This window comes from Salmo salar, chromosome 23 (genome assembly GCF_965601325.2).
Source record: "Salmo salar chromosome 23, fSalSal1, whole genome shotgun sequence".
Classification (NCBI taxonomy): domain Eukaryota; kingdom Metazoa; phylum Chordata; class Actinopteri; order Salmoniformes; family Salmonidae; genus Salmo; species Salmo salar.
Genome location: NC_138313.1, coordinates 39029829 through 39057802, shown reverse-complemented (window position 1 = coordinate 39057802; position 27974 = coordinate 39029829). Strand labels below are relative to the sequence as shown.

The following is a 27974-nucleotide window of genomic DNA, read 5'->3' as shown; positions in this document are numbered from 1 at the left end:
ACTCCGCTGTCCTGGCGTCGTGAGGGAGCTTGTTCCACCATTGGGGTGCCAGAGCAGCGAACAGTTTTGACTGGGCTGAGCAGGAACTGTGCTTCCGCAGAGGTAGGGAGGTGAGCAGGCCAGAGGTGGATGAACGCAGTGCCCTTCTTTGGGTGTAGGGACTGATCAGAGCCTGAAGGTACGGAGGTGCCGTTCCCCTCACAGCTCCGTAGGCAAGCACCATGGTCTTGTAGCAGATGTGAGCTTCAACTGGAAGCCAGTGGAGTGTGCGGAGGAGCGGGGTGACGTGAGAGAACTTGGGAAGGTTGAACACCAGACGGGCTGCGGCGTTCTGGATGAGTTGTAGGGGTTTAACCTCTATGGGCTAGGCGGGACGAATTCGTCCCACCTACGTAACAGCCAGTCTAATCCAGTGGCGCGATTTTTGAATCGTTTGAAATACTATTACTTCAATTTCTCAAACATATGACTATTTTACAGCTATTTAAAGACAAGACTCTCGTTTATCTAACCACACTGTCCGATTTCAAAAAGGCTTTACAACGAAAGCAAAACATTAGATGATGTCAGGAGAGTGCCCAGCCAGAAATAATCAGACACCCATTTTTCAAGCTAGCATATAATGTCACCAAAACCCAAACCACAGCTAAATGCAGCACTAACCTTTTATGATCTTCATCAGATGACACACCTAGGACATTATGTTATACAATACATGCATGTCTGTTCAATCAAGTTCATATTTATATCAAAAAACAGCTTTTTACATTAGCATGTGATGTTCAGAAAAAGCATACCCCCCGCAAACTTCCGGGGAATTTACTAACAGTTTGCTAAATTACTCACGATAAATGTTCACAAAAAGCATAACAATTATTTTAAGAATTATAGATACATTACTCCTCTATGCACTCGATATGTCCGATTTTAAAATAGCTTTTCGGATGAAGCACATTTTGCAATATTCTAAGTACATAGCCCAGCCATCACGGCTAGCTATTTAGACACCCGGCAAGATTAGCCTTCACCATAATAACATTTCCTATAAGAAAAATGTTCTTACCTTTCCTGTTCTTCGTCAGAATGCACGCCCAGGACTTCTACTTCAATAACAAATGTAGGTTTGGTCCCAAATAATCCATAGTTATATCCAAATAGCGTCGTTTTGTTCGTGCGTTTTAGACACTATACGAATGGTAATCCACGGTCGTGCGCATGGCGCATGGCGTGACAAAAAATGTCTAAATATTCCATTACCGTACTTCGAAGCATGTCAACCGCTGTTTAAAACCAATTTTTATGCCATTTATCTCGTAGAAAAGCGATAATATTCCGACCGGGAATCTGCAATAAACTAAACAGCCGAATTAAAATACTCCACGGGGGCTAATCGCGCACGCGCCTCATTCCATTGTCACCTAATGGGACACTTGGATAAGGTGATAATCTGTTTCAGCCTGAGGCTGCCTCGTCAACCTTCATGATTTTCCCGGGTCCTGAGAGCCTATTGGAGCCCTGGGAATTGTCACGTTACAGCTAAGATCCTTACTCTTCAATAAACAGATGCAAGACGCACGACTCCTTGTCAAACAGGCCACTTCCTGCATGAAACCTTGTCAGGTTTTTGCCTGCCATAGGAGTTCTGTTATACTCACAGACACCATTCAAACAGTTTTAGAAACTTTAGGGTATTTTCTATCCAAACCTGAACAATAATATGCATATTCTAGCTTCTGAGTTGGTGTAGGAGGCAGTTAAAAATGGGCACATATTTTTTCCAAAATTCTCAATACTGCCCCCTAGCCCAAACAGGTTAATGGCACAGGCAGGGAGCCCCGCCAACAGCGAGTTGCAGTAATCCAGACGGGAGATGACAAGTGCCTGGATTAGGACCTGCGCCGCTTCCTGTGTGAGGCAGGGTCGTACTCTGCGAATGTTGTAGAGCATGAACCTACAGGATCGGGTCACCGCCTTGATGTTAGTGGAGAACGACAGGGTGTTGTCCAGGGTCACGCCAAGGCTCTTAGCACTCTGGGAGGAGGACACAATGGAGTTGTCAACCGTGATGGCGAGATCATGGAACGGGCAGTCCTTCCCCGGGAGGAAGAGCAGCTCCGTCTTGCCGAGGTTCAGCTTGAGGTGGTGATCCGTCATCCACACTGATATGTCTGCCAGACATGCAGAGATGCGATTCGCCACCTGGTTATCAGAAGGGGGAAAGGAGAAGATGAATTGTGTGTCGTCTGCGTAGCAATGATAGGAGAGACCATGTAAGGATATGACAGAGCCAAGTGACTTGGTGTATAGCGAAAATAGGAGAGGGCCTAGAACTGAGCCCTGGGGGACACCAGTGGTGAGAGCACATGGTGCGGAGACGGATTCTTGCCACACCACCTGGTAGAAGCGACCTGTCAGGTAGGACGCAATCCAAGAGTGAGCCGCGCCGGAGATGCCCAACTCGGAGAGGGTGGAGAGGAGGATCTGATGGTTCACAGTATCAAAGGCAGCAGATAGGACTTTAGCAGTGCGGAGAGCCTCCGTGACACAGAGAAGAGCAGTCTCAGTTGAATGACCAGTCTTGAAACCTGACTGATTTGGATCAAGAAGGTCCTTCTGAGAGAGATAGCAAGAGAGCTGGCCAAGGACGGCATGCTCAAGAGTTTTGGAGAGAAAAGAAAGAAGGGATACTGGTCTGTAGTTGTTGACATCGGAGGGATCGAGTGTAGGCTTTTTGAGAAGGGGTGCAACTCTCGCTCTCTTGAAGACGGAAGGGACGTAGCCAGCGGTCAAGGATGAGTTGATGAGCGAGGTGAGGTAAGGTAGAAGGTCTCCGGAAATGGTCTGGAGAAGAGAGGAGGGGATAGGGTCAAGCGGGCAGGTTGTTGGGCGGCCGGCCGTCACAAGTCGCAAGATTTCATCTGGAGAGAGAGGGGAGAAAGTGGTTAAAGCATAGGGTAGGGCAATGTGAGCAGGACCAGCGGTGTCGTTTGACTTAACAAACGAGGATCGGATGTCGTCAACCTTCTTTTCAAAATGGTTGACAAAGTCATCCGCAGAGAGGGGGGGGATGAAGGATTCAGGAGGGAGGAGAAGGTGGCAAAGAGCTTCCTAGGGTTAGAGGCAGATGCTTGGAATTTAGAGTGGTAGAAAGTGGCTTTAGCAGCAGAAACAGAGGAAGAAAATGTGGAGAGGAGGGAGTGAAAAGATGCCAGGTCCGCAGGGAGGCTAGTTTTCCTCCATTTCCTCTCGGCTGCCCGGAGCCCTGTTCTGTGAGCTCGCAATGAGTCGTCAAGCCATGGAGCAGGAGGGGAGGACCGAGCCGGCTGGGAGGATAGGGACATAGAGAGTCAAAGGATGCAGAAAGGGAGGAGAGGAGTGTTGAGGAGGCAGACTCAGGAGATTGGTTGGAGAAGGATTGAGCAGAGGGAAGAGATGATAGGATGGAAGAGGAGAGAGTAGCCGGAGAGAGGGAGCGAAGGTTGCGACGACGCAATACCATCTGAGTAGGGGCAGAGTGAGTAGTGTTGGAGGAGAGCGAGAGGGAAAAGGATACAAGGTAGTGGTCGGAGACTTGGAGGGGAGTTATGGCTGCGACACCATTCTTCCATGAGAAATTCCATAATTTGGTGTTTTGTAGAAAGTGGTGGAAAACGCTGTCTTAGACGCCACTCCAGAATCTCCCATAAGTGTTCAATTGGGTTGAGATCTCTTGACTTCCACACACACCCTTTAATTAAACCCCCTCTGCTCCTTTGAGACCCCTCTTTCAAAGTCACTGAGATCTCTTCTTCTGGCCATGGTAGCCAAACTAGTGGGTAACGCGCCTTTTTATAAACGACACTAAGCTTGATGGGATGTTAATTGCTTAATTAACTCAGGAACCACACCTGTGTGAAAGCACCTGCTTTCAATATACTTTGTATCCCTCATTTACTCAAGTGTTTCCTTTATTTTGGCAGTTACCAGTAATGTATGGTTTCCAATATTCTGTAGGCACTTTGTGCTTCCCATGTTTCCTTTTAAATGTACCTCTGTTAAACTACGTGAAAACATATTTTCAGTGTTGCTCACAGCATTTAGGTTGTGGTGCAGAATAAGTTGTGTGCATAAGCACATAACAAACAAGTGCCCTTAAAAAAAGACGTAAGCAGTGAGCATAGAAATGCATTAAAAACATAACAACAAAGAGGAACGGTGACCTTACAGTGCAGTCAATCTGTCATATTATGGAAGTCAGATTGGTCCCAGGATGCCACTGTCAACTACTGTAGGAGGGCAGGAATGATAAAGTCACATCAGATAATGTCACATATGGATGTTCCTGTGGCCAGCATCTTTTTGGGCGAAGAGAGCTTGTCAGAAAAGCTCCCAAAACCCTTAAACAGTGATAGTGGAGAAAACGAGAGAGAGAGAAGAAGGAGATAGAGGCAGAGAGGGACGAAGGTTGACGTTTATTGTCATGAATCTTGCCCTGGAGGCAGCACTGAGCAATTTCGGTTAGACGGGCCAACTGCAAAGTCCAAATTGGCTATATTGTCAAAATTCATGATAACAGAAATGAGCTTCAGGTCTTAATTTAAGGTAAGGGTTAAGCATTAGCGTAATGCTTAAAATCAGATTTTTTTGACTCTGTGGCTGTGTCAGCTAGTGAACACTCTGCAGGGCTGCCTCCAGTACACGAGCCATCCCAATAAATTCCAACCTGCAAGAGGGACGTAGCCATGGAGACTACATGGAGAGCTAAATTCAGGGGGAAAAAAACCTAGAAAGACGAGACCTGGCTGTCCTGTCATGTCGAATTAGCTTTTCTCCCTCAATCTTTCTCTCAATCAATTATCATCCCTGGTCAGAGAGGAGCCACTATCAATATGGAAATGAATGGTGCGGACGGTGGGGATTTTGTCTGTGTGTTTGTGGGTGTGGGTGCCTGCATGAGTGTGTGTGTGTGAAAGAAAAATAATGGTTATAAATATGTTGATACGCACACACACACACATTTGTCTTTGTTTTCACCATTTATTGCGGCACTTGGCCTGCTGTTTGCTAGATTGTTTTAAATAAAGGTCGGTGTTGAGGTTAATGACTATTGTCAGGCCACCATATATCAGGCCACTACTGTCTCTCTAGGTGTGACAGCTCCATTAGCTGCTAAAGTGGCCCACCATGGAAGGAGCCACATACCGATATCTCAAAGCATACTGTTGTGTGGATGGGATAAGGACTAACATTTCTGACATACAGATGACATAAGGTCTGTCATAGTATATCATAACAGTTCATGACCACACGCATTTTGTATGTGTGAAACTGAGATAACTGTTACAGCAGTTGTGATGCGTTGTCCTGCCTTATGGTCACCTAGGTAGGTGAAGCAGCAGAGTGTGTTTGTGTGCTGCAGATGTTTATGATGGAGGAATTCTCTCCCTCCGATGCCTCTCTAAATACTTGATGAGTCTCACCACTTTCTGTGGGCTACGGTACGTGGGAGTACATCTGGTGAGCCCTCAAGTCACATTTCAAAACTGATCTTGATCGCTCGCTCTATTCTTTATCCCCTCACTCACTTTCTCTCTCTGTCTCTTTGTCTATCTCTCTCTCTCTGTCTCGCTCTCTCTCTCTCTCTCTCTCTCTCTCTCTCTATGCCACCTTTTTTTCATATTTTCCTATCCCGTTTGAGAAAGATTTCTCTATCCCTCTATCACCATTTCTTCCATCTTCCCCACTCCCTTGTTCCTCTCCTCCCTCTCTCCCTATAGTGGGGGCATGTGGATGTCCACAGTAGCAGTGGAGAATTAGAGCATGATTTATCACTGGTGCTCTTAGCAGTGCTGTAAAGACACGCCACAGATTCAGCCCAGTGTCAAGTGTTTCAGCCTTCTGCTCTACAGAGTCAATCACGCAGGGCCGGATAACTGAACAGGCACGTTTGGGTTGGGGGCCCCCTGGATAGCATATGAAAACGGCATAAGAAATGGAAAAATGTGTAGAATTGCAGGAAATAAGCTTTAAAACTGAAAATTTTTCTCTCATCCTCTGTGCAAAATGTGAGGAGAGCATGAGCTATTAATCAACAACTTTTTATTTTTGCCCCATTGCAAAATGTGTTAAAATGCAGGAAGTTATCTGTTTTCTTAAAAAGAAAGGTGGGCCCCCTAGAGGTAGGTGCCCCGAAACCCCAAATGCATTAGTCTGGCTCTGCAATCACGGCCATATTAAACTCAGCGCACACTGACCCAGAACCACCCTGGTCTTCATAGTCTCACAACATCACCCCTGGAAGTACTCTAGTCATGTTTGCGTTTTGTAATACCCAGAGGTCTGGGACACGTGCTAATATACTAGGAACACTACAATATGATGGTGATGAGGATGATGATGATAATAATGATGATGAGGATGATGATAATGATGCTGATGAGGATGATGATGGTGAGGATGATGAGGATTGTGGGGATGATGATGGTGGGGATGATGAGGATGATAATGGTGAGGATGATGATAATAAAAAGGAAGGCTTAATGTGTTGGTGGGTTTTGAGATGAAGATATCAAGATATGCTGATCTACAATATCCCTGAATTAGACCACTAATTAAAGTGGCATTCTCCCCATCTTCTTGTGCCAACAACTCTCCATAGGCTACCAGCGGAATGGACGTTCCTTTCATTTCAGCTTTGAGAATGTGGTTCGTATAATGTAAGAGGATAACGTGTTCTGTATATGATTGTAATTTCCCAAGTGACATCATTATGACTGTCACATGATGACCAGACCGAACACATCGCATACATGTTATTCAATCATTGCACCCACACTGCGTCTGCGTGGCCAGGCGCTAAAATAGAAATTGGTTCTATTTATGACGCTCAACACGCTGCAAGTCCGGCCTCTCCCATCTCCTCATTGGTTTTAGAAGCATATACCCACATGCCATCTCCTCATTGGTTTTTAGCAGCATATACCCACGTGGGTGATTGATTGATGAAACTGAGGTCCACACTCCAGTCAGTTGTGGTAATGCACCTAAAGTTGGTTGCCAACCATCATATAAGAAGAAGCCTGAAGGAAGGAGGAGATATGACTAAAAACTAATTTGGTTTACCATTTTATCTGTGGATTAGTTGTCGGAGTAGAGGACCTTGTGCATTTCAGGTAAAATAACAACCCAATGTTTATATCCCGGACAAATGAGCTAGCAACAGCAAGATAGCTAGCTAAATTGCCATAAATGTTTAATGCTTTTCAACCTGTCCCCAAAATAACATAATTGGTTTTGAGTTTGTTTTGATATTTCAACATGCGTGTCCTGATCGCGTCTGTTGCGGGTGGACAAAATCGACGTGCGCATAGTGGCGCACGTGGACGTACGTGCACGTTTGGTCTGGTCAGCATGTCAGAGCCACCTAAAGGTGCAGACATCTAAGCATCAACATTCCCAAACCTACACAAAAAAATGTATAGCAATGTACTTTGATTGGTTAAAGCAATCAATCATATATTTCTATATGTCAGTGTACCTCTGTTGATCTTTGTTGATTTAGGAAGATGTATTGACATTATTGTAATGTGAACTATTCTCGTAACCATTGTGTTTGTAAATATACTGAACAAAAATAACACTGTCTGTATTAAAGCCCTTTTGTGGGGAAAAACTCTGGTTGGCTGGGCCTGGCTTCGTCATGTCAAATCCACAGATTAGGGCCTAATGAATGTATTTAAATTGACTGATTTCCTTATATGAACTGTAACTCAGTTATATGGTTGACATTGTTGCATGTTGCGTTTCTATTTTTGTTCAGTACAGTTCAGCATCTGAGCTCATTGCACCGTAGTGAACATTATCTCAACCTGTTTTGGTTTCTTTATTTGTTTTCCTTTATTGTAGTTACCTTTTGCATTATTCATGTCATTCAGTGGCTAAACTTTATGGAAGTTTGCAGTGAATTATGATAATATCTTGTGTGTGTGTGTGTGTGTGTGTGTGTGTGTGTGTGTGTGTGTGTGTGTGTGTGTGTGTGTGTGTGTGTGTGTGTGTGTGTGTGTGTGTGTGTGTGTGTGTGTGTGTGTGTGTGTGTGTGTGTGTGTGTGTGTGGAGAGAGAGAGAGAGAGAGAGAGTAAATCTCCATGTTAGGAAAGATGAGATCTATATCCAGAGGTCAATATGATTTATCTCACTATAACACAATTCAAAGGTTGCAAAAAGGCTTTACCCTGAGGTGACCCCTATAAATCGAAATGGAATACATAAGGGCAGAGCTTGTTCTCTGAAGCCACAGTCCATTGATTGACTTTAGGGTGTATAAACTTCAGCTCCATGCTCCCTCTTTTTAAATGATGTTCTAATGGAAAAATAAAGGCAACCACAAGCAGACACTTTGGCCCCTGGAAAAATGAAGTTGTTCACATAGTGACCAAAGGCAATAAAAATGGTCTTTGTTTCAACCCAGATCTTAATCACTTAATGGCAGAAATTAATTAATGGTGATAATTAATCACTTGTTGCCTCTGGTACTCACTTAGCTCTTGTTATCTTATGGCTCTGAAATCCCAGCGTGTGGGGAAAAAATCAAACAAAATGGATCAAGTCAATCCCAATGTTCAAGGGTTAACCTGGGACTGACAGTACGTTGGCATATCACAGGTGATTGCAATTATGTCAAACCCACCAGATGCATTTGTATTTACAGCCGGTTTAATTTGTAGCTGTCTGTGAATGAGCTGAGATCGGCTCAAGCTGCCAGCCAGTGAGTGGCATTTGTATTGCTGGCAGGCCTTTGCCTGTCTTTCTTTCTTCCATTCCCCCTCTCTTTGAATGCCAATGAGACAAGCCTGTAGGGCCTGCCCGCACACCCTGGCCTTTGACTGAAGTGAAATCAATCAGGCCTTCAATCGCTCTCTAAAGGACCATTATCCAACCTTCCCTCCTTGTCTAACAGGCTATGCCTATCTGTCTGTGTGTTTTCTGTCTGTGTGTTGTCTGTCTGTCTGTCTAATACCTTACAATTCCCTCTTTACACTGTATCCAGTTGACAAGAAACAAAGCAAGGACATTGTGGAATTCTGGTTCTGAAGTTCTTTTGGGATAAAAGACTCCTAAACATGAAGAAATAAAGTTTCAAGTCAGGTGGTTCCGAAAGGTTCTGACAAAGTCACATTGATATGTCCTCTCGTTAATATCCCAATGTGTAACATATAGTAGATGTCTGGGGAGCATTTTCCGTTGTGGAATTGAACAATTACTCATTTGGCATTAAATACATGGCTTACACTAGGGTTTCCTTGTCTCCATAGATCCCTCAGATCAGCTATGCATCCACGGCACCCGAGCTGAGTGACAACACACGCTACGACTTCTTCTCCCGTGTGGTGCCACCGGACTCCTACCAAGCTCAGGCCATGCTGGACATCGTCACGGCGATGGGCTGGAACTATGTGTCGACCCTGGCCTCGGAGGGGAATTACGGCGAAAGTGGCGTGGAGGCTTTTGTCCAGATCTCCAGAGAGTCTGGTAGGTGTGATGGGGCTCTTTTTACTGGCACAACATGGCTACTCACTGAGGCTTTTACTCAAACTCTGATGAATATATTTTTATTTCTTCAGCTAGATATATCTGATAATTGTGGGCTGTTTTTGTAATGCCATGCTGAAGGATAAACAAATGCAATTGAATCCTAAAGTCTCTTTCCCTGCTAATATACAGCAACATTTTTATTCTACTAAGAACAACTGCTTGTTTTGGGACGTATGAGAAAAATCTAAAATGTACTGAGAAACTTGAATTGTGCTGAAAGGAAGATGTGTTCCCTTGTTTGGGAGATGTGTATTGTTGGTCAGCGTTTTACGCTCTGCCTGCATGCATTGCCCCAATGTTTGACTCAAACACTGTCTTGCCTAGTTTGGCAGAGTGCACCTCAGCATTTGCTGTCTCAACAGCAGGGGATACCTTGAAGGTTCACATGTCAAGTCGCTGAATGTCAAAATAGACTACCAGGGGACAGTCTAAGACAAAAACCACAGAGAGCATCTCTGATTTGTCTTTTAGTCTCGCTTGTTCTTTGCTTGGAGAGACTGCTAAGGCATTAGGGTATGGCCTCTCCCATTCACCAATCAAAATGTATTTACAGCTAGCAATTATTAAAACTTGGTTACATTACGCACCAGAATAATTGATTGCTCCACAATTTTATTGATGCATCAGAGGGTATGGGAAGGGGGTGGAACATTTCAAAGTGGTCTGTGAACATTTGTATTGTGTTGATAAATGAATATAGAGATAGGTAATGTCATTGATTCTCCGTATAATCACCAGTAAGTTCACAGATGTATTTTTCTAGGGGCTGTTTCATAATCAAACTCAGTTCTCTCCAAGCCCTCTGATTAAAGAATTATGGCAGCTTTCGTCAGGGTGGACAAAAGGCCGCACATTAATTATATTGTAATTGCTGAATATAAATTAATCAGCTGTAACATGTATGTGTGAGATTAACAGAGTGTGTGCGCTTTAGCCCGGGCCTATTATAAATGAGCTGTATCTCTGGCTAGCATGGGAGCAGGGGAGCACCAACCTAATCCTTGAGGGCCGGAGCCGTCGCCGGTTCAGCTCTCCGTGGCACTTAATGGATCAATTAGAGTCATCGATTGGCTTGAGAGTCCGCCCACCTGTTTTCTTGGGTCAGAATCAGATGCTGAGTTCAGAGATACTGAGTGCAGAGTAATGTTACACCAGTGGTTCTCAAACCTCTCCTCGGGGACCCCAGATATTTAAAGATTTTGTTGTAGCCCTGAACTACCTGATTCACTAGTTGACAAGTTGAATCAGGTGTGTTAGCTCTGGAATAAATAAAATACATGGAACGATTGGACAACCACTGTGTTATACAGCGCAGGCAGAAATGTAATAAGTAGAATGGACATACCACTCTGTAGTACATGGTGCAGGGTGGAATGCTGACTTTAAGGTAGTGGTTGGCATCCTCTGGTCTCACATCAGGCTGCCTGTCCTGTGCTTGTACTCTCCCCCTGAACATTCAGGAGAGTCCAGGGCTGAAAGGAAGAGTGGAAAACTAGTGGTGCTCGTTCCATACAGAACCCTCTACAGAGGGTTCTACTTGGAACCCAAAAGGGTTCTACTTGGAACCAAAAAGGGTTCTACCTGGAACCAAAAAGGGTTCTCCTATGGGGACAGCCAAAGAACCCTTTTGGAACCCTTTTTTATAAGATTGTATCTCCTGTGTTTTGTTAGCCCTGAAATAGGTTGAAGAGATTTTCCTGTATGAGAGTCTCCCTTTGAGTCTGTCAACAGTTCCCGACTTCCAGCTGCAGCCCTAGAGCAGGCTTGGGTTAATCCTAAATAAATACAGGGTTTAACAGGCATCCAATTAGCAACTAAACTAGCACCATATAACAGAAAAACATCAATACCAGCTTTACAATGACACCTATAGCTCTTGCACCAATAGAAGTAAGCATAGCAATCTCATTTCACTCCTGGCTAAGCACCCAAAAATAACTGATGATAATATGCTGTGGGCTAATTCACCATTAATAGACATGCTGCTAACTTCCTACATTCAATTACATGTGATACCCATCTTTTTCTCTTAGGCGGTAAAATGCTGAGCGAGCCTACAAAACTGTAAATAATTCCAAGTGAATTGTGAGCCCGAATAAACAAGTGATGATGTGCATCTATTTATCAAAGCGTGTTAGCTTGATTGGCATGCACTAAGTGCAGTGACCCAGTCCATCACAGCAACCCCCTGCACACCATCACTGTAATGCCTGCTCAGCCAGGTTTCCTTGCCAAAGCAATGTAATCTCTATGTAAATGGTGTAAGCAAGCAACAGTAATCATGAGAAATGGCTGCAATATTTCCTTTAAAGGTGTGGATTAATAATAACGAGGTGCATGGGGAACACTGGAGACGGTCTCTTGAACAGCAGGGAAGAGCAGCTGTACCCCCCGTGTATATTGTTCTCTATAATGAATGTGTTTTTTTAACGTTGTTCATCTCCTTTCAACACATGTAAATGGCATCATTTAGAGATATGACATTCATAGCTGTGCAAGTTAAGATACGATATCGTCTGTGATTTACTGTATATTGTATTGTCTGTGACTTACCGTATATTGTATCGTCTGTGATTAACTGTATATGGTATCGTCTGTGATTTACCGTATATTGTGTCATCTGTGATTAACTGTATATGGTATCGTCTGTGATTTACCGTATATTGTGTCATCTGTGATTAACTGTATATGGTATCATCTGTGATTAACCGTTTACGGCCTGAGATTCACAGCATTAGGATGAGGTGCCGGTGGGTTGGATGTCTTTTGCTGTTCTTGGTGTTGAAGGGGATATCTTGCTGGGATATCTTACTTCCCAAATACAGGTGTGCCAAGCTTATATCATCAGACCCAAGAAGACTTGATGCTGTAATTGCTGCCAAAGGTGCTTCAACAAAGTACTGAGTAAAGGGTCTGAATACTTATGTAAATGTGATATTTAAGTTCTTTATTTTTTATACATTCGCAAATATTTCAAAAAAACTGTTTTTGCATTGTCATTATGAATTATCGTGTGTAGATTGATGAAGGGAAAAAAACGATTTCATTCATTTTAGAATAAGGTTGTAACGTAACAAAATGTGGAAAAAGTCAAGGGATCTGAATACTTGTTCGAATGCACTGTTCAAGATCTTCTACTGTAGTCTTTCAGTAGGGAAAATAAAAGGATAAGTGTCGGCTACACTGTAAAGGTTCACCTTTTTGAATAAAGCCTCATATGACCATTGCTGTACTGTATGTTAATCACGGGCATGGCCTTATTCATGAATACATCCAATTGTGAATATGACTGAATGGCACTATATCAAATAAATATGCATGCTAAAGCAATGTTTAATTCATATACAGTATGAACGGTGAGAAGAGTACCAGAAGAGGACTGGCCTCCCTGTTGACGGATGGTCTATGGGGAGCAAGTCTAATGACTAGACCAGAGGAGGATCCCAGGAGCAGTGTCACTCTCAACCCCTCTGGAGCCTGATCTTCATGAAAACAGGGACAGATACCCATACTGTGACATTGGGATAGACTTTCGGACAAACAGTCCAGTATCTCGATGTGTTAACCCCAAGAGGGCTGCCCTGACAGCCAGGTTAAAGAGCATGTTGGCCTGCACTCACTGTGATGCTCATGCTGCAGAGAAATACAGTAGAGAGGGACAATATTTCACTTATAATTCACTGTATCACAATTCCAGTGGGTCAGAAGTTTATATACACAAGTTGACTGTGCCTTTAAACAGCTTGGAAAATTCCAGAAAATGATGTCATGGCATTAGAAGCTTATGATAGGCTAATTGACATCATTTGAGTCAATTGGAGGTGTACCTGTGGATGTATTTCAAGGCCTGCCTTCAAACTCAGTGCCTCTTTGCTTGACATCATGGGAAAATCAAAAGAAATCAGCCAAAACCTCAGAAAAAAATTGTAGACCTCCACAAGTCTGGTTCACCCTTTGGGGCAATTTCCAAACATCCTAGAGATGAACATACTTTTGTGCGAAAAGTGCAAATCAATCCCAGAAGAACAGCAAAGGACCTTGTGAAGATGCTGGAGGAAACAGGTACAAAAGTATATATATACACAGTAAAACGAGTCCTATATTGACATAATCTGAAACGCCGCTCAGCAAGGAAGAAGCCACTGCTCCAAAACCGCCATAAAAAAGCCAGACTACGGTTTGCAACTGCACATGGAGACAAAGATCGTACTTTTTGGAGAAATGTCCTCTGGTCTGATGAAACAAAAATAGAACCGTTTGGCCATGTCACGTCCTGACCATAGAAAGCTTTTATTTTCTATGGTAGAGTAGGTCAGGGCGTGATTGGGGGTTGTTCTAGGTTATATTTTCTATGTGGGGTTCAAGGTTTATTTTCTACTTGGTGATTTATATGATTCCAATTAGAGGCAGCTGGTTATCGTTGTCTCTAATTGGGGATCATACTTAAGTAGCATTTTTTCCACCTGGCTCAGCGCTCAGCGCGCCTGGTCTCCAGTGCGTCTCCTCGGTCCAGGATATCCTGCACCGGCTCTACGCACTTGCCGTGCGATGGTGGTAATCTGTCCAGGACGCGTTGTGCCAGCTCTACGCTCCAGACCTCCAGTGCGCCTCCACGGTCCAGTATATCCTGCACCGGCTCTACGCACTGTGTCCCCAGTGCGCCTTCACAGCCAAGTGCGTCCTGTGCTAGCTCCCCGCACTTGCCGTGCGAAGGTGGTCATCTGTCCAGGACGCATTGTGCCAGCTCTACGCCCGAGGCCTCCAGTGATGAGCCATGGTACGGAGTCTCCAGCGACGGTCTGCAGTCCAGAGACTCCAGCGACGGTCGGCAGTCCAGAGCTTCCGGCGACAGTTCCCAGTCCAGAGCTTCCAGCGACGGTCGACAGTCCAGAGCTTCCGGCGACAGTTCCCAGTCCAGAGCTTCCGGCGACAGTTCCCAGTCCAGAGCTTCCGGCGACAGTTCCCAGCCCAGAGCTTCCGGCGACAGTTCCCAGTCCAGAGCTTCCGGCGTCAGTTCCCAGTCCGGAGCTTCTGGCGACGTTTCACAGTCCGGAACCTCCAACGATGGTCCACAGTCCGGAACCTCCAACGACGGTCCACAGTCTGGAACCTCCAAGGACGGTCCACGGCCCAGAACCTCCAACGACGGCCCACGGTCCGGAACCTCCAGAGACAGCCCACGGTCCGGAACCTCCTGAGACGGTCAACGGTTCGGGACCTCCAGCTCTAAGGCCAGAGTCTTCTTCTGCGTTGGTGCCCAGTCCGGCCGCGTCAGCCCGCCCAGGCCAGGCCCCCCGCGCGTGCCAGTCGCACGGCGTCCAGCCAGCCCGGCCAGAGTCTTCTTCTGCGTTGGTGCCCAGTCCAGGCACAGTGTTCAGCCTGGGTCCATGGCTGGACCCGCAGGATGAGCGGGTACTTCGGCCCGCAGCAGAGCCGCCACCAAAGCTGGCGGATCCGTGGGATGAGCGGGTTCTTCGTCCCACACCAGCGCCGCCCCCGATGCTGGTGGATCTGCGCGATGAGCGGGTTCTTTGTCCCGCACCAGAGCCGCCACTGATGCTGGCGGATCCGCGGGATGAGTGGGTGCTTCGGCCCGCACCGGAGCCGCCACCGACACTAGACGCCCCCCCCAACCCTCCCTTTGTGTTTCAGGTTTTACGGTCGGAGTCCGCACCTCTGGGTGGGGTACTGTCACGTCCTGACCATAGAAAGCTTTTATTTTCTATGGTAGAGTAGGTCAGGGCGTGACTGGGGGGTTGTTCTAGGTTATATTTTCTATGTGGGGTTCTAGGTTTATTTTCTATGTTGGTGATTTGTATGATTCCCAATTAGAGGCAGCTGGTTATCGTTGTCTCTTATTGGGGATCATACTTAAGAAGCATTTTTTCCACCTGTGGGTTATGGGATATTGTTTGTATATTTTGAGTTAGTGCACGTAGCATTCTCTGTAGTCACGGTTCATTGTTCGTTTATTGTTTATTGTTTTTGTTAAGTTTCACTATTAATAAATTATGTGGAACGCTACTCACCCTGCGCTTTGGTCCAATCATTCCAACGAACGTGACAGGCCATAATGACCATCATTATGTTTGGAGAAAAAAGGGGGAGGCTTGCAAGCCGAAGAACACCATCCCAACCGTGAAGCACAGGGGTAGCAGCATCATGTTGTGGGGGTGCTTTGCCGCAGGAGGGACTGGTGCACTTCACAAAATAGATGGCATCATGAGGATGGGAAAATTATGTGGATATATTGAAGCAACATCTCAAGACATCAGTCAGGAAGTTAAAGATTGACTGTAAATGGGTCTTCCAAATGGACAATGACCCCAAGCATGCTTCCAAAGATGTGGCAAAATGGCTTAAGGACAACAAAGTCAAGATATTGGAGTGGCCATCACAAAGCCCTGACCTCAATCCTATAGAAAATTTGTGGGCAGAACTGAAAAAGCCTGTGCGAGCAAGGAGGTCTACAAACCTGACTCAGTTCCACCAGCTCTGTCAGGAGGAATGGGCCAAAATTCACCCAACTTATTGTGGGAAGCTTGTGGAAGGCAACCCGAAACGTTTGACCCAAATTAAACAATTTAAAGACAATGCTACCAAATACCAATTGAGTGTAGGTAAACTTCTGACCCACTGAGAATGTGATGAAAAAGATAAAAGCTGAAATAAATCATTCTCTCTACTATTATTCTGCCATTTCACATTATTAAAATAAAGTGGTGATCCTAACTGACCTATGACAGGACATTTTTTACTAGGATTAAATGTCAGGAATTGTGAAAAACTGAGTTTAAATGTATTTGGCTAAGGTGTATGTAAACTTCCGACTTCAACTGTATATACAATACAAAATGTTTGATACCACTATACAACAATATCACAATGTATGTGTGTGCATGTGTCTTTACCTTTGTGTGTTTCTCTCTTCAGAGTCCCTGTTGTTCCATAAGGTGCATTTTTACCTGTTTTTTTTATCTGATTCTACTGCTGGCATGGCTCTATGTAGTACTGTGCGCCTCCCATAGTCTGTTCTGGACTTTGGGACTGTGAAGAGAACTCTAGTGGCATGTCTTGTGGGGAATGGGTGTCCGAGTAGTTTAAACAGACAGCTCAGTACATTCAGCTTGTCAACACCTCTTACAAAAACAAGTTGCGATGAAGTCAATCTCTCTTTCACTTTGAGCCATAAGAGATTGACATGCATGTCATTAATGTTAGTTCTCTGTGTAATTTTAAGGGCCAGCCATACTGCCCTGTTCTGAGCACACTCCAACTGTCCTAAGTCCCTCTGTGGCACCTGACCACGCTACTGAGCAGTAGTCTAGGTGCAACAGAACTAGGGCCTGTAGGACTTGCCTTGTTGATAGTGTTGGTAAGAAGGTAGAGCAGTGCTTTATTATGGACAGACTTCTCCCCATCTTAGCTACTGTTGTATCAATATGTTTTGACCATGACAGTTTACAATCCAGCATTACTCCGAGCAGTTTAGTCACATCAACTTGCTCAATTTCCACATTATTCATTATGAGATGTAGTTGAGGTTTAGGGTTTAGTGAATGATTTGTCCCAAATACAATGCTTTTAGTTTTGGAAATATTTAGGACTAACTTATTCCTTGGACACAGTCTTGTACCCTTAACAACCTCTTACATCTAGATGTTCCGCTAGCGGAACGCCTCGCCAATATCCAATGATAGAGCGTGGCGCGAATTACAAACTCAAAAATCCAAAAACTTCAATTTTTCAAACATATGACTATTTTACACCATTTTAAAGACAAGACTCTCCTTTATCTAACCACATTGTCCGATTTCAAAAAGGCTTTACAACAAAAGCAAAACATTAGATTATGTCAGGAGAGTACCCAGCCAGAAATAATCAGACACCCATTTTTCAAGCTAGCATATAATGTCACAAAAACCAAAACCACAGCTAAATGCAGCACTAACCTTTGATGATCTTCATCAGATGACACTCCTAGGACATTATGTTATACAATACATGCATGTTTTGTTCAATCAAGTTCATATTCATATCAAAAACCAGCTTTTTACATTAGCATGTGACGTTCATAACTCGCATACCTAAATTACTCACGATAAACGTTCACAAAAAACAGAACAATTATTTTAAGAATTATAGATACAGAACTCCATTATGCAATCGCAGTGTCCAATTTTAAAATAGCTTCTCGGTGAAAGCACATTTTGCAATATTCTGAGTAGATAGCCCGGCCATCATGGCTAGCTATTTTGACACCCACCAAGTTTGGCACTCACCAAACTCAGATTTACTATAAGAAAAATTGGATTACCTTTGCTGTTCTTCGTCAGAATGCACTCCCAGGACTTCTACTTCAACACCCAATGTTGTTTTGGTTCCAAATAATCCATAGTTATATCCAAATAGCGGCGTTTTGTTCTTGCGTTCAAGACACTATCCGAAGGGTGACGCGCCGGCGATTATCGTGACAAAAAATTTCAAAATATTCCATTACCGTACTTCGAAGCATGTCAAACGCTGTCTAAAATCTTTTATTATGCGATTTTTCTCGTAAAATAGCGATAATATTCCGACCGGGAGACCTTGTTTTCGTTCAAAGACTGAAAATAGAAAATGGTGTCTTCACATACACGTGCGCACCCGTGTCATTTTTCTCAGATCGACCACTTTCTAAAACCCCTACTGTTTTTCACCCAGGGACTGCAGAGTCATCATTCCCCGTTCTGGCGCCTTCTGAGAGCCTATGGGAGCCTTAGAAAATGTCACGTTACAGCAGAGATCCTCTATTTTCCATAAAGAGGCTATAGAAGGACAAGAAATGGTCAGAGAGGGCACTTCCTGTATGGAATCTTCTCAGGTTTTGGCCTGCCATATGAGTTCTGTTATACTCACAGACACCATTCAAACAGTTTTAGAAACTTTAGGGTGTTTTCTATCCACATCTACTAATTATATGCATATTCTAGTTTCTGGGCAGGAGTAATAACCAGATTAAATCGGGTACGTTTTTTATCCGGCCGTGAAAATACTGCCCCCTATCCTAAACAGGTTAACCTTTTTTCAACTAACTATCATATTGTTTGATTAAATTTGACTTCATTAATATAATGGGTAATCCAGGAATGTCACGAGTTAATTGACAGAAGAAAACTGTACAGATCGCAATGGCTGCAATGAATTGCAAAATTACTTCCGGGGTCCACGGAGCTCCTCTTCCTCCTTACCACTCTATACAGAATAAATGTAGTACTCATTATAATACATCATAAATACAAAAACGACTTCAAAAACACTGTGGAGACAGGCTGACATACTGTAGCATTTCTTTTTAATTTGCAGTCTCATCCCATCATAGGCCCCCCTGCCACTTGCCTGATTAAAAGTGGGTAGTCTAGAAGTCCCTGCCCCGCATCGCTGAGCTAGCTGGCTCTAATCAACTGGGCTCACAATCAATTATCTACACCTGGAACATAACTGCAGGACTCCCGAGGCTTCTCTCCAGACCCGAGGGCCTCGGAGGAAAAGCGTATCTCCTCATGTTAAAAGTCAGTAATGACTCCATCAGTATTACACAGAGAAAAATATCCTCCCACAGGATAAATACAGATAGTAACAGTAAACGTGTCTCGCTGCCAGGCTGGTTAAAATGATGGCAAACTTTCAAAAGGGGCTGAGTTTCTGACCTCATTGGCAGGGATAAACTGTCATGGATTAGGAACGCATTTACATAATATCATGGAAAATGGAATTTAGTCTCCAGAACCACCTCGTTTGAACTACCATATATTTTGTACAGCAGAACCACTAACACCCATGTAAAAAAATAACAAAATGTCTTTAAGAAATCATTTCTAAAGCCTGGTAATCCTATTAGGGTTAGATTAAATATATTTTCTCCCCGCGTACCTTTGAAGTTTGAAACTTATTTTTGCCAACAGCTCCTACTTCCTTCCCCCCTGTGCTAACACTTTGCCCACCTGGGGTTGGCCCAGTCAAGCTGTTTCCATGGAAACCGCTGTGTGACAGATTATGTCATTATTGACACTGCAAAATTGGAAGGAACCACTTCCCCTTGACTGTAGGGGTCAGCAAATCCCAAACATGCTCAGATCATACCAATGAGGTCCAGACGTGTGGATCGGTAGTGGAGTGGTTGTGGAGCAGTAGTGCTTTTGGTAGTGGAGTGGTAGCGATTGTGGTACTGGTAGTGGAGCATTAGTGGTTGTGGTTGTGGTAGTGGTAGTGGAAGTGGTAGTTGTGGTGGTGGCAGTGGAGCAGCATTGGTGGTAGTGGTTGTGGTAGTGGTGGTGGTAATGGGTAATGGATGTGGTAGTGGTTGTGGTAATGGTTGTGGTAGTGGAGCAGTTGGGGTTGTGGTTTAGGGATTGTGGTAGTGGTTGTAGTAGCAGTAGTGGTTGTGGTAGTTGTTGTGATAATGGAGCAGTAGTGGTTGTGGTAGTGGAGCAGTAGCAGTTGTGGTAGTGGTGGTGGAGCGGATGTGGTAGTGGTTGTGGTAGTTGAGCGGTAGGGATTGAGGTAGTGGAGCAGTAGTGGTAGTTGTAGCAGTAGTGGTGGTAGTGAAGCAGTAGTAATTGTGGTAGTTGTAGTGGTAGTGGAGCGGCTGTGGTATTGATAGTGGTTGTGGTAGTTGAGTGGTAGTGGTTGTGGTAGTGGTGTTGGAGCGGTAGTGGTTGTGGTAGTGGAGTGGAAGTGGTAGTTGAGCGGTAGTGGTTGTGGTAGTGGAGTGGTTGTGATTGTGGTAGTGGCAGTGGTTCTGGTTGTGGTAGTGCTTGTAGTTGTAGTAAAGTGGTAGTGGTGGTGGTTGTGGTAGTGGTGTAGTTGGAGTGATAGTGGTAGTGGTTGTGGTTTTGGTGGTGTAGTGGTTGTGGAGTGGTTGTAGTTGTGGTAGTGGAGCAGTTGTGGTAGTGGTAAGGTTTATGGTGGTGGATTGGTGGTGATAGTGGAGCGGTGGAGGTTGTGTAGTGGTAGTGTTTGTTGTAGTGGGAGCAGTTGTGGTTGTTGTTGGTGTAGTGGAGCAGTAATGGTTGTGGTTGTGGTAGTGTTTGTGGTAGTGGAATGGTGGTAGTATTGGAGTTGTGGCAGTGGTTGTGGTACTGGGAGCGGTTGTGATAGATGTAGTGGAGCGATTGTAGTAGTGGAGCTAGTGGAGCGCTAGTGGCAGTGATTGTTATAGTGGTTGAAACGGAGGTGGAGCGGTAGTGGTTGTGGTTGTATTAGTGGTAGTGGAACAGTAGTGGTAGTGGTTGTGGTAGGTGGAGCGCTTGTGGTTGTGATAAGTGGTAGTGGAGCGGTAGTGGTAGTGGAGTGGTAGTGGTAGGGATTTTGGTAGTCCTAGTGGTTATGGTAGTGGAGCAGTAGTGGTTGTGGGAGCTGTTGTTGTAATGGTTGTGGTTTTGGTAATGCTGATGGTAGTGGAGTGGCTATAGTAGTATTAGTGGTTGTGGTAGTTGAGAGCTTGTGGTTGTGGTAGTGCTAGTGGAGCGGTAGTGGTTGTGGTAGTGGTAGTGGGAGCGGTTGTGGGTGTGAAAGTGATAGTGGAGTGGTAGTGGTTGTGGGGGTGGAGCAGTAATTGTAAAGGTTGTGGTAGTGGTAGTGGTTGTGGTAATGTTTGTGCTAGTGGAGTGGTTGTGGTAGGGGAGTTGTGGTGGTTGTGTTACTGGGAGTGGTTGTGGTTGTGGTAGTGGAGTGGTTATGGTATTGGAGTGGTTGTGGTAGTGGATGCGGTAGTGCTAAGTGGTAGTGCTAAGTGGTAGTGCTAGTGGTGGTGGAGCAGTAGTGATAGTGGTTGTGGTAGGTGGAGCGGTTGTGGTTGTGGTAAGTGGTATTGAAGAGGTTCTGGTAGTGTAGTGGTTATGTAATGGTAGTGGGGGTGGTAGTGGTTGTGGTAGCGGATCAGTAGTGAGAGTGACCGTGCTAGTGGAGCGGTAATAGTATTTGTAGTGGAGCGGTGTTGGTTGTGGTTGTGGTAGTGGAGTGGTACTGGTTGTGGGAGCTGTTGTGGTAGTCGTTGTGGTTGTGGTAAATGGTAGTGGAGCAGTAGTGATAGTGGTAGTGGTTGTGGTAGTGGAGCGGTTGTGGTAGTAGAGTGGTAGTGGTAGTGGAGCGGTTGTGGTAGTGGTAATGTTTATGGCAGTGGATTGGTGGTGATAGTGGAGCGGTGGAGGTTGTGTAGTGGTAGTGGTCGTGGTAGTGGGAGCGGTTGTGGTTGTTGTTGGTGCAGTGGAGCAGTAATGGTTGTGGTTGTGGTTGTGGTAATGTTTGTGGTAGTGGAATGGTGGTGGTAGTGGAGTTGTGGTAGTGGTTGTGGTACTGGGGGCGGTTGTGATAGATGTAGTGGAGTGATTGTAGTAGTGGAGCGCTAGTGGCAGTGGTTGTATTAGTGGTAGTGGTAGTGGTTGTGGTTGTGATAAGTGGTAGTGGAGCGATAGTGGTAGTGGAGCGGTAGTGGTAGGGGTTTTGGTAGTCCTAGTGGTTGTGGTAGTGGAGCGGTAGTGGTTGTATTAGTGGTAGTGGAACAGTAGTGGTAGGTGGAGCAGTTGTGGTTGTGATAAGTGGTCATGGAGCGGAAGTGGGGGTGGTAGTGGTTGAGGTAGTGGAGCGGATGTGGAGTGGTAGGGGTTTTGGTAGTCCTAGTGGTCGTGGTAGTGGAGCGGTACTGGTAGTGGAGTGGTAGTATTTGTGCGAGCTGTTGTTGTAGTGGTTGGGGTTTTGGTAATGTTAATGGTAGTGGAGTGGCTGTAGTAGTATTAGTGGTTGTGGTAGTGCTAGTGGAGCGGTAGTGGTAGTGTTTGTGGTAGTGGGTGTGGTAGTGGGAGCCGTTGTGGTTGTGGTTGTGGTAAGTGGTAGTGGAGCGGTAGTGGTAGTGGGGGTGGTAGTGTTTGTGGTAGTGGAGCGATAGTGGTAGTGGTTGTATTAGTGGAGCGGTAGTGTTTGTGGGAGCTGTTGTGGTTGTGGTTGTGGAGCAGTAGTGGTTGTTGTCGTGGTTGTGGTTTTGGTAATTGTAGTCGAGTGGCTATGGTAGTTTTAGTGGTTGTGGTAGTGAGCGCTTGTGGTAGTGGTTGTGGTTGTATTTGTAGTGGAGCGGTAGTGGTGGTAGTGGTTGTGGTTTTGGAAGTGGAGTGGTTAAGGTCGTGGTTGTGTAGTGGATGTACTTGTGGTTGTAGTTGTGGTAGTAATTGTGTTAGTGGTAGTGGAGAGGTAGTTGTTGTGGTACTGGAGCAGTTGTGGTGGTGGTAATGGTTTTGGTAGTGGCTGTGGTAGTGGGAGCTGCTATGGATGTGGTTGTGGAAAAGATAGTGAAGCGGTAGTGGTTGTGGTTGTGGAGTGGTTGTGGTAGTGGAGCAGCAATGGTATTGGTTGTGGTAGTGGTTATGGTAATGTTTGTTGTGGTGGAATGGTGGTTGTAGGGGAGTTGTGGTGGTAGTGGTTGTGGTACTGGGAGCGGTTGTGGTACTTACAGTGGTTGTGGTAATTGATCACTTGTGGTAGTGGAGCGGTAGTGGTAGTGGTTGTTGGAATGGTTGTGGTAGTGGAGCGGTAGTGGTAGTGATAATGGTAGTTGTGGCAGTGGTTATGCTAGTGGTAGTGGAGCGGTAGTGGTAGTGGTTGTGGTAGGTGGATCGGTTGTGGTAAGTGGCAGTGGAGTGGTAGTGGTAGTGGGGTTGGTAATGGGGGTGGTAGTGGATTTGCTGTTGGAGCGATAGTGGTAGTGGTTATGGTAGTTCTCGTGGTTGTGGTAGTGGAGCGGTAGTGGTTGTGGTTGTGGTTGTGGAGCATAAGTGACAGTGGGGGTGGTTGTGGTAGTGGAGCGGTAGTGGTAGTGGTAGTGGAGCAGACATGGTAGTGGTTGTGATAGTGGAGTGGTGATGGTAGTGGAGCGGTCTAGGTTGTTGTAGTGGTTGTGGTATTGGGAGCCGTTGTGGTTGTGAACGTGATAGTGGAGTGGGAGTGGTAGTGGAGCAGTAGTGGTTGTGGTAGTGGAGTGGTAGTGGTTGCGGTATTGGATCGGTAGTGGTTGTGGTTGTTGTAGTGGTTGTGGTAGTGGGAGCCGTTGTGGAGCGGTAATGTTAGAGGTTGGTGTGGTGGTAGTGGTTGTGGTAATGTTTGTGCTAGTGGAGTGGTTGTGGTAGGGGAGTTGTGGTGGTTGTGTTACTGGGAGCGGTTGTGGTTGTGGTAGTGGAGCTTTTGTGGTTGTTGGTGTAGTGGAGCAGTAATGGTTGTGGTGGTAGTAGTGGTTGCGGTAATGTGAGGCTCAGTTGGTAGAGCATGGTGTTTGCAACACCAGGGTTGTGGGTTCGATTCCCACGGGGGACCAGTACAGGAAAAAAAAAATGTATGAAATGTATGTATTCCCTACTGTAAGTCGCTCTCGATAAGAGCGTCTGCTAAATGACTAAAAATGTAAAAATGTTTGTGGTAGTGGAATTATAGTGGTTGTGGAGTTGTGGTTGTGGTAGATGTACAGTGAGGGAAAAAAGTATTTGATCCCCTGCTGATTTTGTACGTTTGCCCACTGACAAAGAAATGATCAGTCTATAATTTTAATGGTAGGTTTATTTGAACAGTGAGAGACAGAATAACAACAAAGAAATCCACAAAAACGCATGTCAGAAATATTATAAAATGATTTGCATTTTAATGAGGGAAATACGTATTTGACCCCTCTGCAAAACATGACTTATACTTTGTGGCAAAACCCTTGTTGGCAATCACAGAGGTCAGACGTTTCTTGTAGTTGGCCACCAGGTTTGCACACATCTCAGGAGGGATTTTGTCCCACTCCTCTTTGCAGATCTTCTCCAAGTCACTAAGGTTTCGAGGCTGACGTTTGGCAACTCGAACCTTCAGCTCCCTCCACAGATGTTCTATGGGATTAAGGTCGGGAGACTGGCTAGGCCACTCCAGGACCTTAATGTGCTTCTTCTTGAGCCACTCCTTTGTTGCCTTGGCCATGTGTTTTGGGTCATTGTCATGCTGGAATACACATCCACGACCCATTTTCAATGCCCTGGCTGAGGGAAGGAGGTTCTCACCCAAGATTTGACGGTACATGGCCCTGTCCATCGTCCCTTTGATGCGGTGAAGTTCTCCTGTCCCCTTAGCAGAAAAACACCCCCAAAGCATTATGTTTCCACCTCCATGTTTGACGGTGGGGATGGTGTTCTTGGGGTCATAGGCAGCATTCCTCCTCCTCCAGACACGGCAAGTTGAGTTGATGCCAAAGAGCTCCATTTTGGTCTCATCTGACCACAACACTTTCACCCAGTTGTCCTCTGAATCATTCAGATGTTCATTGGCAAACTTCGGACGGGCAAGTATATGTGCTTTCTTGAGCAGGGGGACCTTGCAGGCGCTGCAGGATTTCAGTCCTTTCACGGCGTAGTGTGTTACCAATTGTTTTTTTGGTGACTATGGTCCCAGCTGCCTTGAGATCATTGACAAGATCCTCCCGTGTAGTTATGGGCTGATTCCTCACCGTTCTCATGATCATTGCAACTCCACGAGGTGAGATCTTGCATGGAGCCCCAGGTCGAGGGAGATTGACAGTTCTTTTGTGTTTCTTCCATTTGCGAATAATCACACCAACTGTTGTCACCTTCTCACCAAGCTGCTTGGCGATGGTCTTTTAGCCCATTCCAGCCTTGTGTAGGTCTACAATCTTGTCCCTGACATCCTTGGAGAGCTCTTTGGTCTTGGCCATGGTGGAGAGTTTGGAATCTGATTGATTGATTGCTTCTGTGGACAGGTGTCTTTTATACAGGTAACAAACTGAGATTAGCAGCATTCCCTTTAAGAGTGTGCTCCTAATCTCAGCTTGTTTCCTGTATAAAAGACACCTGGGAGCCAGAAATCTTTCTGATTGAGATGGGTCAAATACATATTTCCCTCATGAAAATGCAAATCAATTTTTTAAATTTTTGACATGCGTTTTTCGGGATTATTTCGTGGTTATTCTGTCTCTCACTGTTCAAATAAACCTACCATTAAAATGATAGACTGATCATTTCTTTGTCAGTGGGCAAACGTACAAAATCAGCAGGGGATCAAATCCTTTTTTCCCCTCACTGTAGTGGAGTGATTGTAGTCGTGGAGCGCTAGTGGCAGTGTTTGTTATAGTGGTTGTGTAAGTGGTAGTGAAATGGAGGTGGAGCAGTAGTGGTTGTGGTAGTGGTTGTATAAGTGGTAGTGGAACGGTAGTGGGGGTGGTAGTGGTTGTGGTGTTGGAGCGGTAGTGGTAGTGGTAGTGGTAGGGGTTTTGGTAGTCCTAGTGGTTGTGGTAGTGGAGCGGAGGTGGGGGTGGTAGTGGTTGTGGTAGTGGTAGTGGTAGAGGAGTGGTAGTGGTTTTGGTAGTCCTAGTTGTTGTGTATTGGACCGGTACTGGTAGTGGTTGTGGAAGCTGTTGTGGTAGTTGTTGTGATTTTGGTAATGATAATGGTAGTGGAGTGGCTATAGTAGTACATTTACATTTACATTTAAGTCATTTAGCAGACGCTCTTATCCAGAGCGACTTACAAATTGGGTGCCTTCACCTTATGATATCCAGTGGAACAACCACTTTACAATAGTGCATCTAAATCTTTTAAGGGGGGGGGGGGTTAGAAGGATTACTTTATGCTATCCTGGGTATTCCTTGAAGAGGTGGGTATTGGTGGTTATGGTAGTTGAGAGCTTGTGGTTGTGGTAGTGCTAGTGGAGCGATAGTGGTTGTGGTAGTGGAGCGGTAGTGGTTGTAGTTGTTGGAGCGGTTGTGTTTGTGTAAGTGATAGTGGAGCGGTAGTGGTTGTGGTGGTGGAGAAGTAATTCTAGAGGTTGTGGTAGTGGTTGTGTTAATGTTTGTGCTAGTGGAGTGGTTGTGGTAGGGGAGTTTTGGTGTTTTTTTTACTGGGAGCGGTTGTGGTTGTGGTAGTGGATTGGTTGTGGTATTGGAGTGGTAGTGGTTGTTGTAGTGGTTGTGCTTGTGCTTGTGGAGAGGTAGTGGTAAGTAGTAGTGCTTGTGGTGGTGGAGCAGTAGTGATAGTAGTTGTGGTAGGTGGAGCGGTTCTGGTAGTGTAGTGGTTGTGTAATGGTAGTGGAGCGGTAGTGGTTGTGGTATTTGAGCGGTAGTGAGTGTGACGGTGTTAGTGGAGCGGTAATAGTATTTGTAGTGGAGCGGTGTTGGTTGTGGTAGTGGAGTTGTAGATGTTGTGGGAGCTGTTGTGGTAGTCATTGTGGTGCTTGTTGTGGTTGTGGTAAGTGGTAGTGATAGTGGGGGTGGTAGTGGTTGTGGTAGTAGAGCGGTAGTGGTAGGATTAGTGGAGTGGTAGTGTTTGTGGGTGCTGTTGTGGTAGTGGTTGTCGTGGTGTAGCAGTAGTGGTTGTTATAGTGGTTGTGGTTTTGGTAATGATAGTGGAGTAGCTATGGTAGTTTTAGTGGTTGTGGTAGTGAGCGCTTGTGGTTGTATTTGTAGTGGAGCGGTAGTGGTGGTAGTGGTTGTGTAGTGGTTGAACTTGTGGTTGCAGTTGTTGTAGTGGTTGTAGTTGTGGTAGTAATTGTGGTAGTGGTAGTGTAGTGTTAGTAGTTGTGGTAGTGGTTTTGATAGTGATTGTGGTAGTGGAGCGTTATTGGTTGTGTTACTGGAGCGGATGTGGTGGTGGTGGTTCTGGTGGTGGTAATGGTTGTGGTAATGGAATTGTGGTGGTAGTGGAGTTGTGGTAGCGGTTGTGGTACTGGGAGTGGTTGTGATAGATGTAGTGGAGTGACTGTAGTCGTGGAGTGCTAGTGGCAGCGGTTGTTATAGTGGTAGTGGTAGTGGTAGTGAAACGGAGGTGGAGTGTTTGTGGTAGTGGTAGTGGTTGTTTTAGTGGTAGTGGAACGGTAGTGGTAGTGGTTGTGGTAGGTGGAATGCTTGTGGTTGTGATAAGTGGTTGTGGAGTGGTAATGGTTGTGGTGTTGGAGCGGTAGTGGTAGGGGTTTTGGTAGTCCTAGTGGTTGTGGTAGTGGATCGGTAGTGGTAGTGGGGGTGGTAGTGGTTGTGGTAGTGGAACGGTAGTGGTAGAGGAGTGGTAGTGGTAGGGGTTTTGGTAGTCCTAGTTGTTGTGTAGTGGACCGGTACTGGTAGTGGTTGTGGGAGCTGTTGTGGTAGTTGTAGTGGTTGTGGTTTTGTTAATGGTAATGGTAGTGGAGTGGCTATAGTAGTATTGGTGGTTATGGTAGTTGAGAGCTTGTGGTTATGGTAGTGGTAGTGGTTGTGGTAGTGGGAGCGGAGCGGTAGTGGTAGTGATAGTGGTAATGGTGGCAGTGGTTGTGCTAGTGGTAGTGGAGCAGTAGTGGTTGTAGTAGTGGTGTTGGTAGTGGAGCAGTAGTGTTTGTGCGAGCTGTTGTGTTAGTGTTAGTAGTGG

The 27974-nt window shown here is 45.4% G+C and overlaps 1 protein-coding gene across 1 annotated transcript in view; it reads left to right on the top strand.

Moving 5' to 3' along the window:
- grm8b (glutamate receptor, metabotropic 8b) overlaps positions 1 to 27974 on the top strand; it is a 240733-nt gene that overhangs the window by 76625 nt on the left and 136134 nt on the right. Inside the window, exon 3 of the mRNA XM_014170001.2 lies at positions 9291 to 9507. Within this exon, the coding sequence (XP_014025476.1) occupies positions 9291 to 9507 (217 nt within the window). The remainder of the gene's footprint in view (positions 1 to 9290; positions 9508 to 27974) is intronic.